We start from the raw sequence: 17,187 nt of genomic DNA on the forward strand, positions 1-17,187 counted from the left end.
TACACTTGTCGTTTGATAACTGTCCAAATTCTGCTGATTTTCTTTATGAACACAGATTCATCTCAGTAACCTGGTATATCATCTCATGTAATTTATTTTAATGATTCAATTAATGAAGTGCAACTAATTTCCAGGGTTTATTCTTTCATTTTTGAGGAACACGACTTAAAGCTGACAAAAACAAAAACTCAGTTTCTTGGAAAAATAGACTTTTACATCATACCGATTGTAAAATGTGCTTTGATACATGAGGATTACGGTGTGGTCCATACTCACAGGGAATACTAGCAAAACATGTCTTTGCTTAAGGAGCTAGTTATATTTCTAAGCACGCCAACAGAAAGTTGAGCTGTTAAGCCACTGCTTAAGCAGAGACAACTTTAGAAGTGTCTTACCTGAGTGTTAATAATGGCAGCCTAACCTACCAAAGACCAAAACACTAAAACAGCAGAAGGAGCGATGGCCCTCTCCTTTAGCTATCCTTTCTCTTGGCTGAATGCTTTAAGTCGTCAGCAGCTCAGAAAGCAGCAGGTTGTTGGCTCTCACCCTGACACAACGTTGTTCCTGGCCAGGCAAGCAGTCCGTCCTGCTGGCTCAATTACACACAGAGACTCAGAGCCAACTGGAGGACACGAGCCTACTTTAGGAAAACGCTCTGTAGGGTAAATCTGTTTTAAAATGTGGTCATAAATTCAATGCATCATTAGCTGTAATAGTTTTGATTGTTAAATATAATTTATAAGCCACTTCGTCGTGGGATGTCTTTTAAATTGGACCGATTTATGTGCTGTAAAAAAGCAAAAAAAAAGAAAAAAAGAAAATGCCATCAAGTTATTTTTTATTTTATTTTTTTGTCCCTATCTGTTCCTTAAAACTACAGTAGGTAACTTTTATAGAAACACAAATGATTTCTTAAAACTGTCACTTATGTTATGACAGTATAACATGAGAGAGATAATCTGAGACAAAATTGAGCTCCTCTGCCTCCTGCCTGTGGTTCTGCTCAGAAATCCACCACTCCCAGTCAGAACCACCCAACCAGAACTGTGTGTCAATCATGCTCATGTGTACGCTGCTCAATGTGCTAGTGGCGGAGAAACAACCCCTCATTACGGGAAAACTGTTATCTGGCATGATAACTGGGCTGGGCAGAGAGAGAGATAATGGGAGGGTGTGAGAAGCGCGTACACGAGGGTGGTTGACAGTGCTAAGAGCCTTCTCCTGGCTCTGATTGGTTGTTTCACCCTAAATGAAACACGTGGCAGCAGATAAAGAACAGAATATGACTGAAACAGAAAATATTATGTGTAAGAGATTTAAGAAATACTGTAATAAATACAAAACACATCCCAGAAGTCTCACCTCTAATCAAAGCTAATACATTTTCTTTATTGTCAATTGAATATTTAAGCGTCTGAATTGAATAGAATTGTTTCACCAGCCCCACTGCTGCTCTGTGATGGCAATGACTCGGGGTAAAAATCTGGCTCTACACAGTGTAGTAAATTATTATATCAACAGTTTCATTCTTAACGTTTGTTTGTGTCACTGGGGGAAGTTTAAATGTTAAGCTTAGATATGTTAGCGAGATGCACATGATGTGATAGTTTCTTGACTATTATTTCTATCTAAATTATTTTTTTCATTTGTAACATAGATCTTCTTTCACACAGTGATAAAGTCGAGACTTGAACAGTGTTTCACATTGTATCACTTTGCCTTTGATGTAACTTATTTACTTTTGCCCATGTTTTATTAATAAGTCACATTTATCAGTGAATCTTAGGCTCTGCATTGAAAATCTGATATTCTACGGTTAGGAAATCATAAGCAGACTGTTTGTTATTTGGAGGCACATCTGTAACACTCAAACACATATCTGTGCCGCCATAGAAACTGATTATTTATTAACTCTTAATCAAGCAGTATTTTCCAAAACAGCCAATTAAACTTAACCTTCTTCTGCTTTTCAAATAGTATAATTAATTTAGCTCCAACTCAACTTCCTACATTTGAAAGCAACTCTAACACTAATAACAAATGCACCCGGCATAAAATAATCTCACCCCAAAATGTGTTGAAATGTTGCCATTGGCAAGCAACCGTTGAATAATTCAGTCGCATTTACTGTAACTGGTAGAGGTGGACTCTCACTTTTATATTCACCCTATTTCTAATAACAGCAAGTGATGAAACAGGTTTCAACTGTATTAGTCAGAGCACAAAATGAATAGTCCAGGAAACAACTCATGATTATACTTTCATGTGTTTTGATGGTTTGCTAATGTGAAACAGCACACGTTTTGCTTTCCATTTACGCAAAAATGGCTTTCATGGAAGAGCTGCATGACGAAGGTTGTTGATGGCAGAAAAATCAGAACCAAGTCCTGTTTTCAGTTTGGCCCAAGCCATGCAGGGAATGGGGGGGGACACAGCAAATATGTGGAAGAAGATGCTCCGGGTAGTGAAGCCCAAAACTGAACCTCTTGGTTTACATGCTAAGTGATATCTGTAGATGGATGTCCTGAACTCAGCATCTCCGTGAGAGCATCAAACCGTGGGAAGCCTCTCTTCATCCGTCATGGAAACTGGACAGACTCGATTGGAAGACGGCGCTAACGGCAGAATACAGGCCATTTAGAGACAATAAAGGTTTGAGAGCTAATTTATATCAAACCATATTCATGTGTTAAAATGGTTCATTCAAAGTACAGTGATAAGAAACTAATGCCTTAAAGACAGTGTGTTCAACATGGCAGAGGCACATGATGTTCTGGGAAAACCTTTATTCAGCAGGCATGAGAGCAGCTCAGATTTGATTTGGACGCATTGGAGGCCACAAACGATTTGATCAGGTCAACGAGATTCAATGCAAGAGTTTATATCAAACCATTTATCTTCTTTCGTTGTTGTTGTTTTGACTTCCGGGATTAAAACAGATTAAAAATGATAGAGGTTTAAAATGTTACAACCAGTTAAAAAACAAAACCAAAAAAAATAAAATAAAAACATAGAAATTATAAGAAATGACATAAGTCAATGTCAAAGTATAGAAAATAAATATTGGTAGCAATGTAGATCCAAACACTTGCTTGTTTGTATTGGTTGTCTTTACCCAGAATGCCTTGCGCTGTAGTTCACGTCCTGCTTTTGGAGCGGTCTCCGGTCCGCTTGGTATTCACATCAAGACCTACGTCTTTAGGCAGACCAGAGTTTGATTGCACATTAACACCTCTCAAACACAAACCAGACTTTCTTTTCAAACGTACTACAGCTTGATAAAAGTGAACAAAACAGGGCTGGTGTGAATGCACCGTTTGAAGCACCGAGTTCTGTTATTTTCTTGCATTCTGTTGGTAATGAGTTTCATATTTTATTTTATTTTTTTATAAAAACAGTAGATTGACCAAGATTTGAAAATTGACGTTCACTCCTCTTTGTACATGATTGAGCTTTAGCTAGACTTGCAGCTGTAATAATAGTAATGGTGGTTTTACAAAGCAATGCAGATGGATGCCACACCTGTCAGATTTTTATTTGTAAAAAAAAACAAATAATGTATATGTATATATATATATATATATATATATATATATATATATATATATATATATATATATATATATATATATATATATATATATATTAAAACCAGTGTTATTTTCCTGTCACTTCATAATTTCTTCATAATTTCTGTCACCATTAAATGTGAATACTTTCAGTGTGTATGAATGAAGATCATTTTCGCCTTTTAACCATTTTAACTAGGAGTGGTGAGAAAAAGGAACCAAACCACCTGTCAGATGAAGCAACGAAAGAAAGAGAAAAATTACATGAGACTTGAGTCATACTGACACCTTTACCTTTTAGTCAAAATGAAACCTGAGTAATTGTGCCATGGGGTTTTAACTGATGTAATCCAGGGCTTGAAAATGTTAACAAGATTTACAACTAATGCATGAGGATATACTGAAAATAATAATAATTATTTTGCAGGTTTTGTAATATTCATCAGTTCAATTGGATTTGTGGGCCTAAATAACATATCTGAACTTAATCCGACTGAACGAGAGCAGACAAAACGAAGCTTGCGCATTCTCTGTAGATGATTTTTTTTTTCTTTTCTCTTCAGCAACTGCTAACCACAACAATCCCATTTAGGCCACCGCATTTCAACACCATGGTAACACAAAATGTGTAATAACTCTGCACACACACAAACATACACGCATGTACGTGTGCACGCAACACGTTATATCATCTTTTTCACCCAATCAATGTTCCCAGCATTGCACCAAAAATAGCTCTGGTGAAGCAGAAGTTCAGCATCTCTGTGTTAAAGTGCAATCTGACATCATTTCCTCTTACAACCAAATGACAGAGGCACTCAAGAATAAGGCTGCTGCACATTTTGCCACACTTACCCGCGTCGTGTGTTGGGGGTTATTGTATAGAATCATATTCAGCGGACTAATTTGATCAGTGACGTAATTTCACACGAATGCCAGTAAAGAAGGCCTCGTTGGTGACACATCTTCCCATTGCTGTGCAGACTGAGATGTTGGTGCATAAGGCGTTAATTCCTCTTCAAAGACCCCCACCTCTGCAAGCTGGCTGCAGTTAACACATGCAAAGGTAGGAGGGAGTTTGACATGCACCAAAGTTACTTAATAAATACAATTTTCTGCCTCAAAGACGTCAAATAAAAACAGAATGAACATTTTCCATCTTGAACAAGATTGCGCCTTGATTTCCTCCCCATGAAAATACAAAATCTTCAATATGCAGTCGAACAGTTCACATGCCGGTTTTAGTGCTGCAAACAACAGCATTTTGAAGGGTTTAAATGCTTAGATTTTCATGCACTGATTCACATTTATCTACTTTTCTGACTGTTGCTTTTGGGAAATAAATGAAGACTCGACTCATGCATTGCCCCTGTCTGTAAAAAGGTGAATTGTAAAAGTGTCACAACAGGAATTTCTACGTTTCTGAGTCACCTGATGATCATTTTTCTTTTTCTCATGATGAGTGCAGCAATCGATAAGTCACAATCTTTGCTGACGCATCTGCCGGCGTAAATTGTGACAACAGAACCTGACTGTGATAACAAACGCTTTCACTTCTGTGCAGGTAATGCACAATATGCAAAAACACAGCAATAGAACCTTTTCATTTCTTCATTCCTCTGCGCAAACTGCTAATGCGAACATTTCATTACTGTAACAAACAAGCAAGGCGTGCATCAAAAAGTCAGATGATATTTGTGACATCAAAGGTGCGAAAGCCCTTTACGCACAGTCCTCTGAGGTGAGGACATGTCACTCAATGAGTCATTCTTTGCCGTATTTGTGGACATAAGTGTGGGGAGTGTCAGAGCAATAAACTCCAACAGAGTGGCCAAAGTGTCAGTGCCCGACCCCCAGAGCGCAGGCGTTTGAAGTTTGTCACTCACTTGTTTTTTCCCCCTTCAGTTGGAACTACGTGTGCCCTGAGGAGAAAGGGTCATCTCAGGCTCAACTCAAAGTCTTTTTAGTAGGTTACGTGTCTTTATTTGGACTGAAATAGCATCCATGTGTCTTTAAAAAGAGACGTGATGAGGATTTTTGTCTGGGCCGTTTCCTGTTTTTACATATGCAAAGGTAAAAAAAAAAGATTCTTCATTTAGCAGAGGCCAACTTTGCCATGTTTGCTGACATGCACGGGTCTGAGGAATTAGCAATACAGGCAGAAAGGATAAATTATTACTTTTTCTTTTCCAGCCACATGTTTCATATCATTAAAATATTTAGTATGTGAGCTGGAAGCTTTAGACATCCATCCCGTTCTGCAGTAAAACGGAAACCTGATAAAACTTGATAAAATATTTATAGTGATATCCTTATTAACATATGAGGAGATGGAAAATGAAATTGCTTGTGTTGGAACAACCTCAATCCAAATCATTACCATAATATGTTTGGGCCTTTCTGAATGGGTGAAAACAAAATAATTTGTTGTGGATTTCCATACATGATTTCATGCGGAGGAGTTTCTTGAGGAAAATGTCAGACAATCTGTAGGAAAAAAAAGAAAAGAAAAATAAGACAAAGCAGAACTGAATCCATCAGCATGACAATTGACCAAAACACTTTAGTAACCTTTTACATGCTTGTATGGACTCTCTCCAGTGTGAGAATGTGTCCATATGTGGACATTCTTATATGGTGTGTTTATGTAAGAAACACCATAAAATTAAATCTTGAGTAGTGAGTCGTGTCTCAAGCTCTTAGCACAAGTGCTGCTGAATATCTCATTATTTTTTCCATCAGAATTGGTTGAAATAGTCAAATTCTTGATTTGAATCATTCGAATGGTAGCATCATGCCATGGGTATCTGGTAACGTACCTTAAGATAAAGAGAGTCAAGAATGAGGACTGCCTCCAAATGTTCCGACTTGATCTCAGTCAACACCAGATAATTGAAAATTAGACGGATGCGGGTTTTTTTACAGGACAACAATGCCTACATGTCATGTTGGATTTTAGCATTGATAATGATGAATTCATGTCAGGCTTGTGGAAAGGTTGTGACCTCATCTCTGATTTATTCCACAAAATCAGCCAATATCAATTCATAACACCAGTTTTGCTAGGAGTGGTGAAATACCCAAGCGTTATGCCAGAACCTTGTGGGTGACTACAAAAAGCATGTGGTGAAAGAGTAATTTTTTTAGGGATAGTTGACCAAATGTACACCTCAGTAAGTATGACAAGAAAAAAAACAATAACTTTAAACATGTGAACCCAATTCTCATATTAGAAAAATATTTAATCTGTGTCCTTCAAACTGGTTTGGGTCATTTCATAAAAGCCCCAAATCCATTGAGGTGCATGATGTGTGTAAATAACTCACCAGATTTGTGATCTCAAAGATCCTGCAGGTTCTTCTGTCGCACCATAATACAAGCTGAGGTAACCAATCAACTACGATTCTTAAGTTGGCCTTTCAGCTTTTTGTCAGAAATGTAATGCATTTTTACATCAACTATTTTTAAAAGCTGTTAGATTTGTCCTCCTCCTACTCAAATAGGACCTCAGAGGAGATCTAGAAATCAGAACTGAAAGTTTTGTTCACAAAATTATACCCTTGTGTAATTTTTTTGGTTTATTTTCTATTCTATAGACGTAAGATGCAGTAATAAAAAGCAACAGTTTGCATTTAGAGAGCTAATTATAAACAGTTGCTTCAAGGTTTTATTTATTTCTGCACTTTCTGTATCTACGAGATATATAAACATCCTGTACACTTTTTATTCCTTCAAGTCAACTTAAGTGATGAATGCTGACTCTTGTTTAATTCGTCAATACAAATTGTTAAGACTAAGACTGGCAGTCTGGACAGGCTTTCACTAATATAGTTGTTCAGATCAACAGGGTTAGACTCTTGAATTAGAAAAGACAAGAATGAGAAATGAATTAAGAAAATAAAATATGTCTGCATTATTTGTCAACACACAACATATTAAACTCCGACAGTAGTTTAATATATTGATTTCCATGTTTGCTTCAAATAGTTTTAAAGAATAGCCATAAGTAATATTTCTCTTTCACAGTTTTGAAAGTGTTTTTAAGATGTAAAATGTGTTTTTGCATTTAATTTCTTTGAAGGTCCACCCATTAATTTGTGTACATTTATTCATTGAGGGAAAACCATACAATTAACATAATATGGCATTTTTCCTTTAACATTCCTTGAGGTTGGAGCACACAGAGAGAGTGACCTTTCATCATTCCTCCAGAGTCCTCACTCCTTTCTTATGGCTTGGGTCAGAATCTGTAAAAATGCCAAGTAAACACATTTTTAGCTGACTGGTAGTCTGACTATTTTTATTTTTTTTTTATGTTCTGGTATTTGTAAAAGTTCACAATTCAACCTTCTCTAACAAGATTCCTAAAATACCTTTGGATGAAAAGTGTCACAGTAAACTCAGTGACCATTATGCACCTCATATTCAGAGATAAAGAAACAGAATTGTGACTGTAGCAGCTGAACACAGGACAGGACAATACCAGGCATCATATTTGAAAACAGTTAATGCTTCAAAAATTGTGCTTTATCATGTCAACAGTACATGTTGCATTGCTGCCAGATGCTTTAGATGAATTTATTAAAAGGGCAAGAAATCTACTGATACTGCACTAATATATTTGAAATCTTTTGCCACATACTGGACACAATTATCAGTTTCAAACTTCAAAATTAATTTAAAAGCAAGCTTTTTTGAGCCAGTGAACATTATTTTCCCCTAGATTCTGGTCAGTCATCATCCAACTTCCTTTCTTTTTTTCTTGAGACGATGGAGTAAAGGTTGCTGAAGCAAAATCCATTAACTGTTTTGTGTCAACAGAGGGCAGCAGAGCCCTGTGTGACATTTGAAGGTAGACGAACAACGCCATACCTTAAATCCTGAGTTATTTGTTTAGATTTTTATATAATGTATTAAACTCTCCCTACATGCATTCTCTTCTCTCTCATACCTCATACATCTGACATACACAAGTCAGCGTGCAGGTGTATAATGTCCCACAGTATTGCTGCCTTCTAAATATATCTAAAGTTTTTTTTTTCTTTTTCTCACCTCAGTCTCTTAATGACCGCTGTGCAAGGTCTCTAATACATTAGCATTTTCCCTCCATGTCTCTATCGAGGTCCTTCACCCTCTGCTCAGTGAAAACTCCCCACCTCGACACTTTCAAAGCCAAAAATAGGGAACTGAACTGAAACCTGCTGCACAGTGAATGTCCTTTATGATTGACGACAGCGAGCAGCCACATTTACATGACAAACATGATACACTTAGAGTCGTGTTTACAGCTGCACTGAAGTTCACTGTTTACCGAATGATACTTTAGCAGTTTAATAACGGTAGAGCAGTAAAGTCAGATTAATCACTCAACAGTACTATTAACAGTCACATTAATTTCAATATCAGCAATACAAAATATATATTACATCTTATCATACTCCGTCTGTACAATTTTGGTGATCAAAGAACACCGACGGCTGTTTGTTTTAGAAATACAAATTTGTTAAAGTATGAACCAAAGTCTGTACATGCATTTGCTTTTAAAGTTTTCTGTTTTAGACCAAGAGGGTAAAACTCTTGTACAGATTTTCCAAAAAATAATAATGAAAAAATGTAACTAGAAAATGTGTCTTCATGACTTGTCAGTGTTCATACACGTGTTCACTTGGGTCCTTAAAAAAGTATCTTGACTCCGACGTTCGCTATGAACAGATGTTGCAGGTAGAAGTAGCTTTTCTCTTCTGCACAGGTTTTACAGTAGCTGACATGTTTCTTGGCAACCCTGGTAAAGAATAAATAACCTTAAAATGATCTTTCCTTGCAGCAGTTATTTCTCACACAGAAAAATGTGAAAAAAATAATAATCTGAGCACACTAACTTAGTGGGGAGAGGGAAATCTTATATAAGGAAATCATTGTTTTTAACAACATCATTGGTACTCCTTCTTTTACTAATTTTCTACTACTAGGTATTCATAGGTATTTGACAAGAAAGCTCAATCTTAGGCTTATCTTAACAAAGCCCTTGGTTCCTGTCCCAGTAGAGTTCAACAAACTCTATAAATTTGTGTTGGTGATTGCAGGGTAGTAATTTTGCTAATATAACTCCCAAACAATCATCTGCAGTATGTTATAGAGATTTAGTTACCCTAAGATGCCCCGCTTTGCTGCACTTCTCTAACAGGGACATTATTTAAATTAAGGCTCATCCTCATGGTAAAATAAACATGAGTCCTTGTCCATGCAGGGAGTAAAAAATGGGCCTCGTTTGTTACATTTGCACAATAGGAAAAGAGAACGTTATATATTAATAATTCGAAGGTTATACACACAATTTCTAACCTAAAAAAGTATACATTTTATTAATTTGATTAAAGGCATTTTGTTTCCCAATGAAAAAAAAAAATCAACAAAAAGATTGGATTTTTCCTAAGATGTCTGTGCGAGATCATGCTTCTGCAACTAAAGATCAATTCATTTTTGGGCATTTTACAAATCTATTAACCCTGGTGCCAATAAATGTGGCCAGTGCTGTGCATGGTGCTCTATGGTCAAATTGGCAGTGATGTAGAGACTGGTACTAAGTTGGTCTATTTTCAAAAATCCATTAGTAAAATCACAGTCAGCATAAGTGAAGGCGTTGAAACTGTATTGAGCTCTAAATATGCACCAAATAGCTGGAATTATCTAAATATATATTGGCAAGTCCTTGGCAATTACTGAGCACCACCATCTAATTATGTTTTCATCAGCTTGGAGTGCTTGAGTCAGTTCGAATGGAGCAGAGATGTGGTCCTTCAAAGGTGAGGATGACGGTTCCTTTCAGGAAAGAAGTGCGTTGGCATGACCTTCGTAAAGGTTAAAGACGTGTTGGACGTTGGGGGGCTTATGTTGCTTGTCTTTAAACAGTCTGTTCAAAGTTTTGAGACTTCCTTCTCTGGAATTAAACTTATATACACAATTATATGAACAAAGCAAAGAGCAGTAGAAATGTATCAAAGCATCATACTGTAGATTGACATTTTGCATGCACGCACAAGTTTCTTTAAACAAAACCTCGTCCTAATAAAATGTCCCGTGGGTTATTGGTTTTAATGTTTCGCACAAATTTAATTTGTTCCGTTAATTTGCGTCTTAGTTTGTAACTGAAGCAGTGAAAAACACCAGGGCTTCTGCAGAATCAAATCATTTTCATGTTGAACTTTCGTGCTCCCCCTTGTCCTCCACTGGCTGCTGGTCCGTCCACTTTTCTGAAAGAATACTCAACCGAGAAGTTGTTCTTGTGCTGTCCTCTACCCCGACTCCACACAAATAGCAGGATGAAGCAGAACAAGACCACTCCCAGAAACATGATACAGCCCATAGCTGTAGATATTAGAATGGTCTTGAGGTCAAGGGTGAACTTCAAGAACACCCTGGTGTCATTCAGATTTGTGTCGTTAAGGTCCCCGGCGTAATAGGTGCGGTTGGCCATGAGTGCTGCATCCAGCGGTAGCCCACTGACTGTGAGCGTAGCAAAGTAGGTGTCATTCCCACCAGCATTGCTAGCGATGCAGATGTAGGTTCCACTATCAGTTACCTGGGCGTAGCGTATTTCTAGAGTGCCCTCTGGTAACACAGTCAGTCGCCCACTGCTCTTTGTGGTTATGCGTCGACGCTGAGGAGAAATCCAGAATATCACCGGCGTTGGCTCACCTTGTGCTCTGCAGATAAAAGACACTACTTGCCCTTCGCGGGCTGAAATTTGCTGTAATTTCCTGTTGCGAATTTTAGGCTTCTGGCAAGTAAAGTGGTCAAAAAGAGCTGAGTCGGTGAAAGCGCTAAGAGCCCGACCTTGGACTTCAACAGGGGTCATGCACACAGGGGAGGCACCATCAAAATTAAGGGTCTTTCTACGCTGAAGGATCCAGAGCAGGCGGCAGTCACAGGCAAGAGGGTTTCTGTCCAAGCGCAGTGTCTCAAGAGTGTTGACTGACTGAAAGGCTCCCTCTTCCAAGGTCACTAAGCTGTTGGTCGAAAGATTAAGAAGGCGGATTTGCCTCAGACCACCTAATGCATAAGGTTGAACTACTGCCAGGTTGGTGTTCACCAGATGCAGCTCCTTCAGTCTGATGAGATCCCGCAGACCCCAGGACTCTAACACAGTGATTGGATTATGGGAGAGGTTGAGGCTAGTGAGGTGAGCCAAACTACGAAGGGCAGAAGTGGGCACAGAGGTGATGTTGGTGTGAGTAATGGACAGCCAAGACAAATTAAGACCTTGAAGGCTATGAGGGGAAATATATTCCAAAAAGGGCCAATGATCGATCTCCAGACCTCTAAGGTTTCCAAGTTTTCGAAAGTTCTGGTCGTCTAAGGAGGAGATGCTAAGATACCTGAGTCGCAGAGTCACCAGGCTGTGCAGATAGGATAACGATTGGCTGGACACTGACGTCAGGTTGCATCTCTCAATTGTCAGCTCCTTGAGTCCTACTAATCCCAGAAAAGCCTTGTTGGAAATGTAAACCAGATCATTGTCACCAACCTCCAGGTTCTTAAGACTTTTTAGGTCTTGGAAAGTGAAGTCCAAAAGAATTACAATCTTATTTCCACTCAAATCTAAGGAGGTGAGGTTGGAGAGACGCGAGAAAGCTCCCATGGGAACCAGTTTTAGCTGATTACCCCTCAGTGAAAGTGACTGCAAGTTCTGAAGACTGGAAAACGCGTTTGGCTCCAGGACGCTGATCATGTTATCACTGAGTTCCAGTTTCTCCAGGCGTGTATATGGAAGAAGATCATCCTGTTCTATCCAGCGAAGTCTATTCCCACTCAGGTCCAAAACTTTGGTGTCAGACGGGATTCCCTCCGGCAAGGAGGACAGACGTTTGCCAAAGCAGGACACGGTCTTCAGCTTCGCAATGCAGTCACAACGCTGGGGACATCCTTGACTTTGGGTGGAGGACACTGTGATCATAAGCAGCAAGAAGAGGAAAGGCAGCAGCCAACATACACCCTGACCCAGGCAAACCCCCATGACCCTCCTTTCTGCTTCTTCCTCTGACTCCTGTGCGAGTTTCAATCACTGGGTCTGGCACCTGAGCAAAAGGATAGAGGGAAAAGATGAAAAAATAGAAAATGTGAAGGTAGGAAAGAGGGAAAGAAGGAGAGGAAGAGACAAAAAAATAAAGATGGTGAGACCAAATTCATTTAATTGAATTCCCTTTAAGCAATCAAACATTCTATATTTTAAGCTCAAATATACCTGAAACAGAGGGGAAATTAAAGATAGAGTACAATAATCCCCTACAGGTGATTTTGCTTTACAATGGTTAACTGTGTTCTGTTGAAAGCTGCAAGAATTGTAAACTAGAGAAAAACTCTTAATAGCTTTAGATTGAGTTTCATCTCAGCTATGAGTTAGTTATACATGTGAATTACAATAGGTAATGCATCTTTCTATGTTTCCCTCTGGCTTTTGAATTGTATATTGAGAAAGGGAATTTGTGGATCTCTTTAATTTATTAAGCCTTATGTGAGACATTACACAAAAAACTAAGGCACCTGTTGGCCTTCAAACAGCAAACAGAGCAGCAAATGGACTCTGTCAACTTATCAATAACATACAGAAGGGAAAACAAGAGATTTATTGCTCTACAGAAGAAAACCATAGGCCTACAAAGTGGAAACGTGTCTATGAACAACACAACACAGTCATTCACCACAGCAGAAGGTCACAACACACAATAATTCAATCCAGCCCATCATCTGCATGAGTCTCTGAGGACATGAGGCTTATCATAAGACGAACTTGCTAAGCATGGCCCACCAATGGGTTTCCTATTAGACACACAAATGTGTGAGATTCTCCTACCCAATGCCTCAGTCTGCTGACGGATGTCAACAGCAAAGTAGTAGTCTCCCCATAAACCCAGCATGAAATGCCAGCTACCAGCATGGACAGTTACTCCGTTATAATAGACAAACTGCCTGGTGAATCTGTGTCTCACACAAGCCTCACAGACACTTTTGTTCTTAATTCACAGAAAATTAAAAGGCCAAGCAATACATCACAAAAGAATGTTTCAAGTTTTTCTTTTCTTTTCCCACTTACCATTACTTAGAAATTCCCATTAGAAACATCTATAGCCCTTTGTAATTAAGGGCTTTGTTGTAAATATCATTCTTAGACCTTTAAAATTAGTTTCCTGAGGGGTTTCTCAAAAACAATGTAAGCAGTCCACTTTAAAGTACCCAACCTTTAAACAGATACTGCAGTCACTTCACTATGTACACCTATTCAATTCATCATTGACACAGACAGCTAATCAATCAATCACATGGTAGCAACCTCAAAGCATTTAGACTTCTACACAAAGTAAAAACGACTGAAGTTCAAGCTGAGCATCAAAAAATAATTAAAGGACTTCAAATGTGGGATGGATGTTGATGTCATAGACACATGTTTAAATATTTCAGACGCAGGTGATCTGCTGGGATTTCCAGTCACAACCGTCTCTGAGGAGTAAAGAGAATGGTTAGAAAAAGAGAGAGTATTCATGACTGTGAGTTATGAGGATGAAAACGTCTTGCACACGTTGAATCTTGAGGGCAACAGTAGAAAACTTCACCATGTGTCACCGTCGACAGATCAGAAAACGAAACTGAGGCTGGAGTTCACACAGGCTCACCAAAGTTTGACAAGCTGGATAAATGTTGCAGCTGAATCTCAATTTTAGCTGCAGCTTTCCCTTGTTGAATCTTTGTCATTAAGAATTAGGAAGTTCAGATGGGGGTCCAACCTGAAATTGTTGGACCCCTATCTTCTTCATTCATTTGTATAGCCTACTCTAACCCAAAACCCAGAAACACATTAATTTAATGGCTGTGAAGTGACAAAATTATGAAAAACTTAAGAAAACTTGCAAGTCCTTTTACACTCAGAAACAAATGTATTTTTACCGGTAAAACAGTTTAAGACATATAAAGTACAGACATGATTACATCTGATATTATGGCCGGTCTTCTTTAACAAGCAGAAAGATTTGTTGCATGCTTACAGAGCAATTTGATTTGGCCTACATGATAAGATCAAACCTGCATTTGTTTGCATAAAAGTGTCACTTGTGACAGTTGTAGACAGTTGTAAATGCATTACCGTCTCGGTATTAGTTCCCAATGCACAGCTCAATATTTTAACTGCTACTGTTTGTAACTTCAAGGTAATGACAGAGGGATATGTGACTGGAGGAAAGGGATTCATCTCGGCTGTACTGATGTAAGACACTGGATTCTAATAAAAACGAAAACGGAACCTGTGGCTTAATGTAAACCACAAAAGTTCCTAAGTAAAACAAAAGACAATTTTGTAAAGAAGAATAACTATGACGGCTGTAGTGCCTTTCGGTTGACAATAAAGTTGATAAAGTGAAACCTACAATACTAAAAATGATTGATTTGGCATGAGATTAATGTATGCAAAAACCCATCCAACAAGACGTGTGACTGCCAAAACCTTCATGCCAAACAAGAAGGCTTCCGCTGTGAAACTAAGCCAGACATTGGATGAAGAAAAATAGGTGTTTAAAATTGTCACATTTCCACATGTTCTGTTTCCTTCTTTTGCCTTTGTCACGATTCAAACACACTTCTTCTTAATCTTCTGTTTTTCATAACAAGCTGTGATGCAGCTGTCCAGTGTCCCTCTGCAGGGTTTCTGCGTTTGTCTGCTGACCTCTCCTGAATGTCGGGATCATCACTCATCCTCTGCACAGACGATGTTCATTTGCGCTCGGCTCCTATGTTGCCTGGTAATGGAGGTATTCAAGACCTTTCCTTTATTTCTCACTTCTGCGTGTAATTTCCTGCCCGCCACTGCATCTCTGCCTGGTAGGCTTTGTGGCAACATTAGCATCCTGTTCCCTTTTTGCATGATGCCAAAACTGTCACAATCAGACAGATGGTGGCTGTCAGTCCCTGACACAGAGAAAAAGCAAACATTAACAGCACATTCAAGATGCACATCCAGTGAAGTCTAGTGGAGAAGTTATCTTTTACTTTTTTCTATTGCCAGGCAACAGCTCCTCGTCTTGCCCATGTTCTGAAAACAGCTTTAGTGCCTGATAGAGGTGGGCGATACTGGGAGTTTTGGTATCTATTCTATACGGAGTAATTGCAGGGCCAGTATTGTCGATATCGATACCAATACCGATACTTTTTCATGTTTAAGCTTCATAGAACCAAAGGATCCAAAAGACCAAGGATGTAATTTCATCAAACATTGTACGTGACAACAGAATACCTTAGAGGGCTGACAAATGACGATACAGAAGAATTATCACACCACAACAAGTACAGTAAACGGTTTCAAACTTATTCTGTTTTTCAAGTCGAACAATACAACAAATAATGCAAAGGATAAAGTATTTCTTTCTTTCTAACATTTTAATTCAACACTATTTTAATGGTAAAAAATGTTCTTATTTTACTAAAGTGTTAAAAAGAAAAATGGAAAATACTGTTTTAATAAAACAAAATGGCTTCAGGAAAAGAAGTAAAATTAGACGACGGACAACAGAATCTATGAATTGTGTTTTTCGTAACAACTTGGCCTCAGAGCAAATGTTCTGTGTACATTTATAGCTCTAATGGAAAATCAAAGGATAAGTGCGACGGATTGAGCGTGATGTGTGAATTGTAAATGCTTTAAATGTGGAAAACGGTTTGCTAGAGATTGCCTATTTGCAGGACACGGCGTTGGAGTTTCTCTGCGTGTGTAGCAGACAGTCCGACTTCAGTGCGCTCAGAGTGAAAGACAGACTGCAAGTGAAAATCAAAGATAAAGTCCTCCTCCTGTCCTGCCCTTACTTGCAGTGCTTGAGACTGTGGATTACACTTGTCAGGTTCTTGTCAAGCTGTACAAACCTAATTCTATATGAAGCATTGAAATACTTACAAAAGACATGTTTCCTCTGTCCAACTGAGCCACGCCGGACGATGGCTGAAATATTTATTTACCAAAATAAAGCATGAAAACACTTCATTTATACGTGACATTTAAAAGCATGAATGTAGCAAAGGGCTATTATAATTCAAGCGAATATCTCAAATGCATATTAGCCTTTTTCTAAATGTTAATGAGCATGAATAAACCGTCGCCTCCTAAAAGTCACATTACAATATTTAGTGCACATCTGTTTGATTGCATCGCAGCAGCAGAGGATAGTTTACGTTCTGGAGCTGACAAAAGCAACTGGGAATGTGATGCTGTTAAAATTTCATTAAAAAAGCTTTTGTAATGAAAATGTTGATGCCTTTTACTCTCACGATCTGTCACACAACACATGAATGCACAACATATTGGAGCCGACGATGCAAACACAAGGCTCATTGTTTCATGTTTGATTTCTCTGGTCTTATTTTAACCAGAATTATGGGCCAATTTCTCTGCTTATGAGAACAGATCAGGTACCTAATATTTTCTTAATAATTTTTTTTGTTTTGTTTTGTTTTGGTGACCACCTTATTGTATTGTATGTGTCTGCAGGAGTATCTAAAATGCCTAGCATGTATATTTTATTTATCTTTATCACAGTATATATAAATTATTTTAATACAACTACACAACTCCAATGCCTGCAGA

At 38.3% G+C, this 17,187-nt stretch overlaps 1 protein-coding gene across 1 annotated transcript in view; it reads right to left on the reverse strand.

The window, feature by feature from the left end:
* Positions 1-7,840: 7,840 nt before the first annotated feature.
* lingo3a (leucine rich repeat and Ig domain containing 3a) overlaps positions 7,841-17,187 on the reverse strand; it is a 40,548-nt gene continuing 31,201 nt past the window's right edge. The window contains exon 2 of the mRNA XM_088004912.1: positions 7,841-12,643. Coding sequence (XP_087861038.1) covers positions 10,750-12,582 — 1,833 coding nt within the window. The 5' untranslated portion in view covers positions 12,583-12,643 and the 3' untranslated portion in view covers positions 7,841-10,749. The remainder of the gene's footprint in view (positions 12,644-17,187) is intronic.

Source organism: Poecilia mexicana, unplaced genomic scaffold (genome assembly GCF_051168715.1).
Source record: "Poecilia mexicana isolate PSO_F unplaced genomic scaffold, ASM5116871v1 scaffold_4, whole genome shotgun sequence".
In the NCBI taxonomy this organism is placed as follows: domain Eukaryota; kingdom Metazoa; phylum Chordata; class Actinopteri; order Cyprinodontiformes; family Poeciliidae; genus Poecilia; species Poecilia mexicana.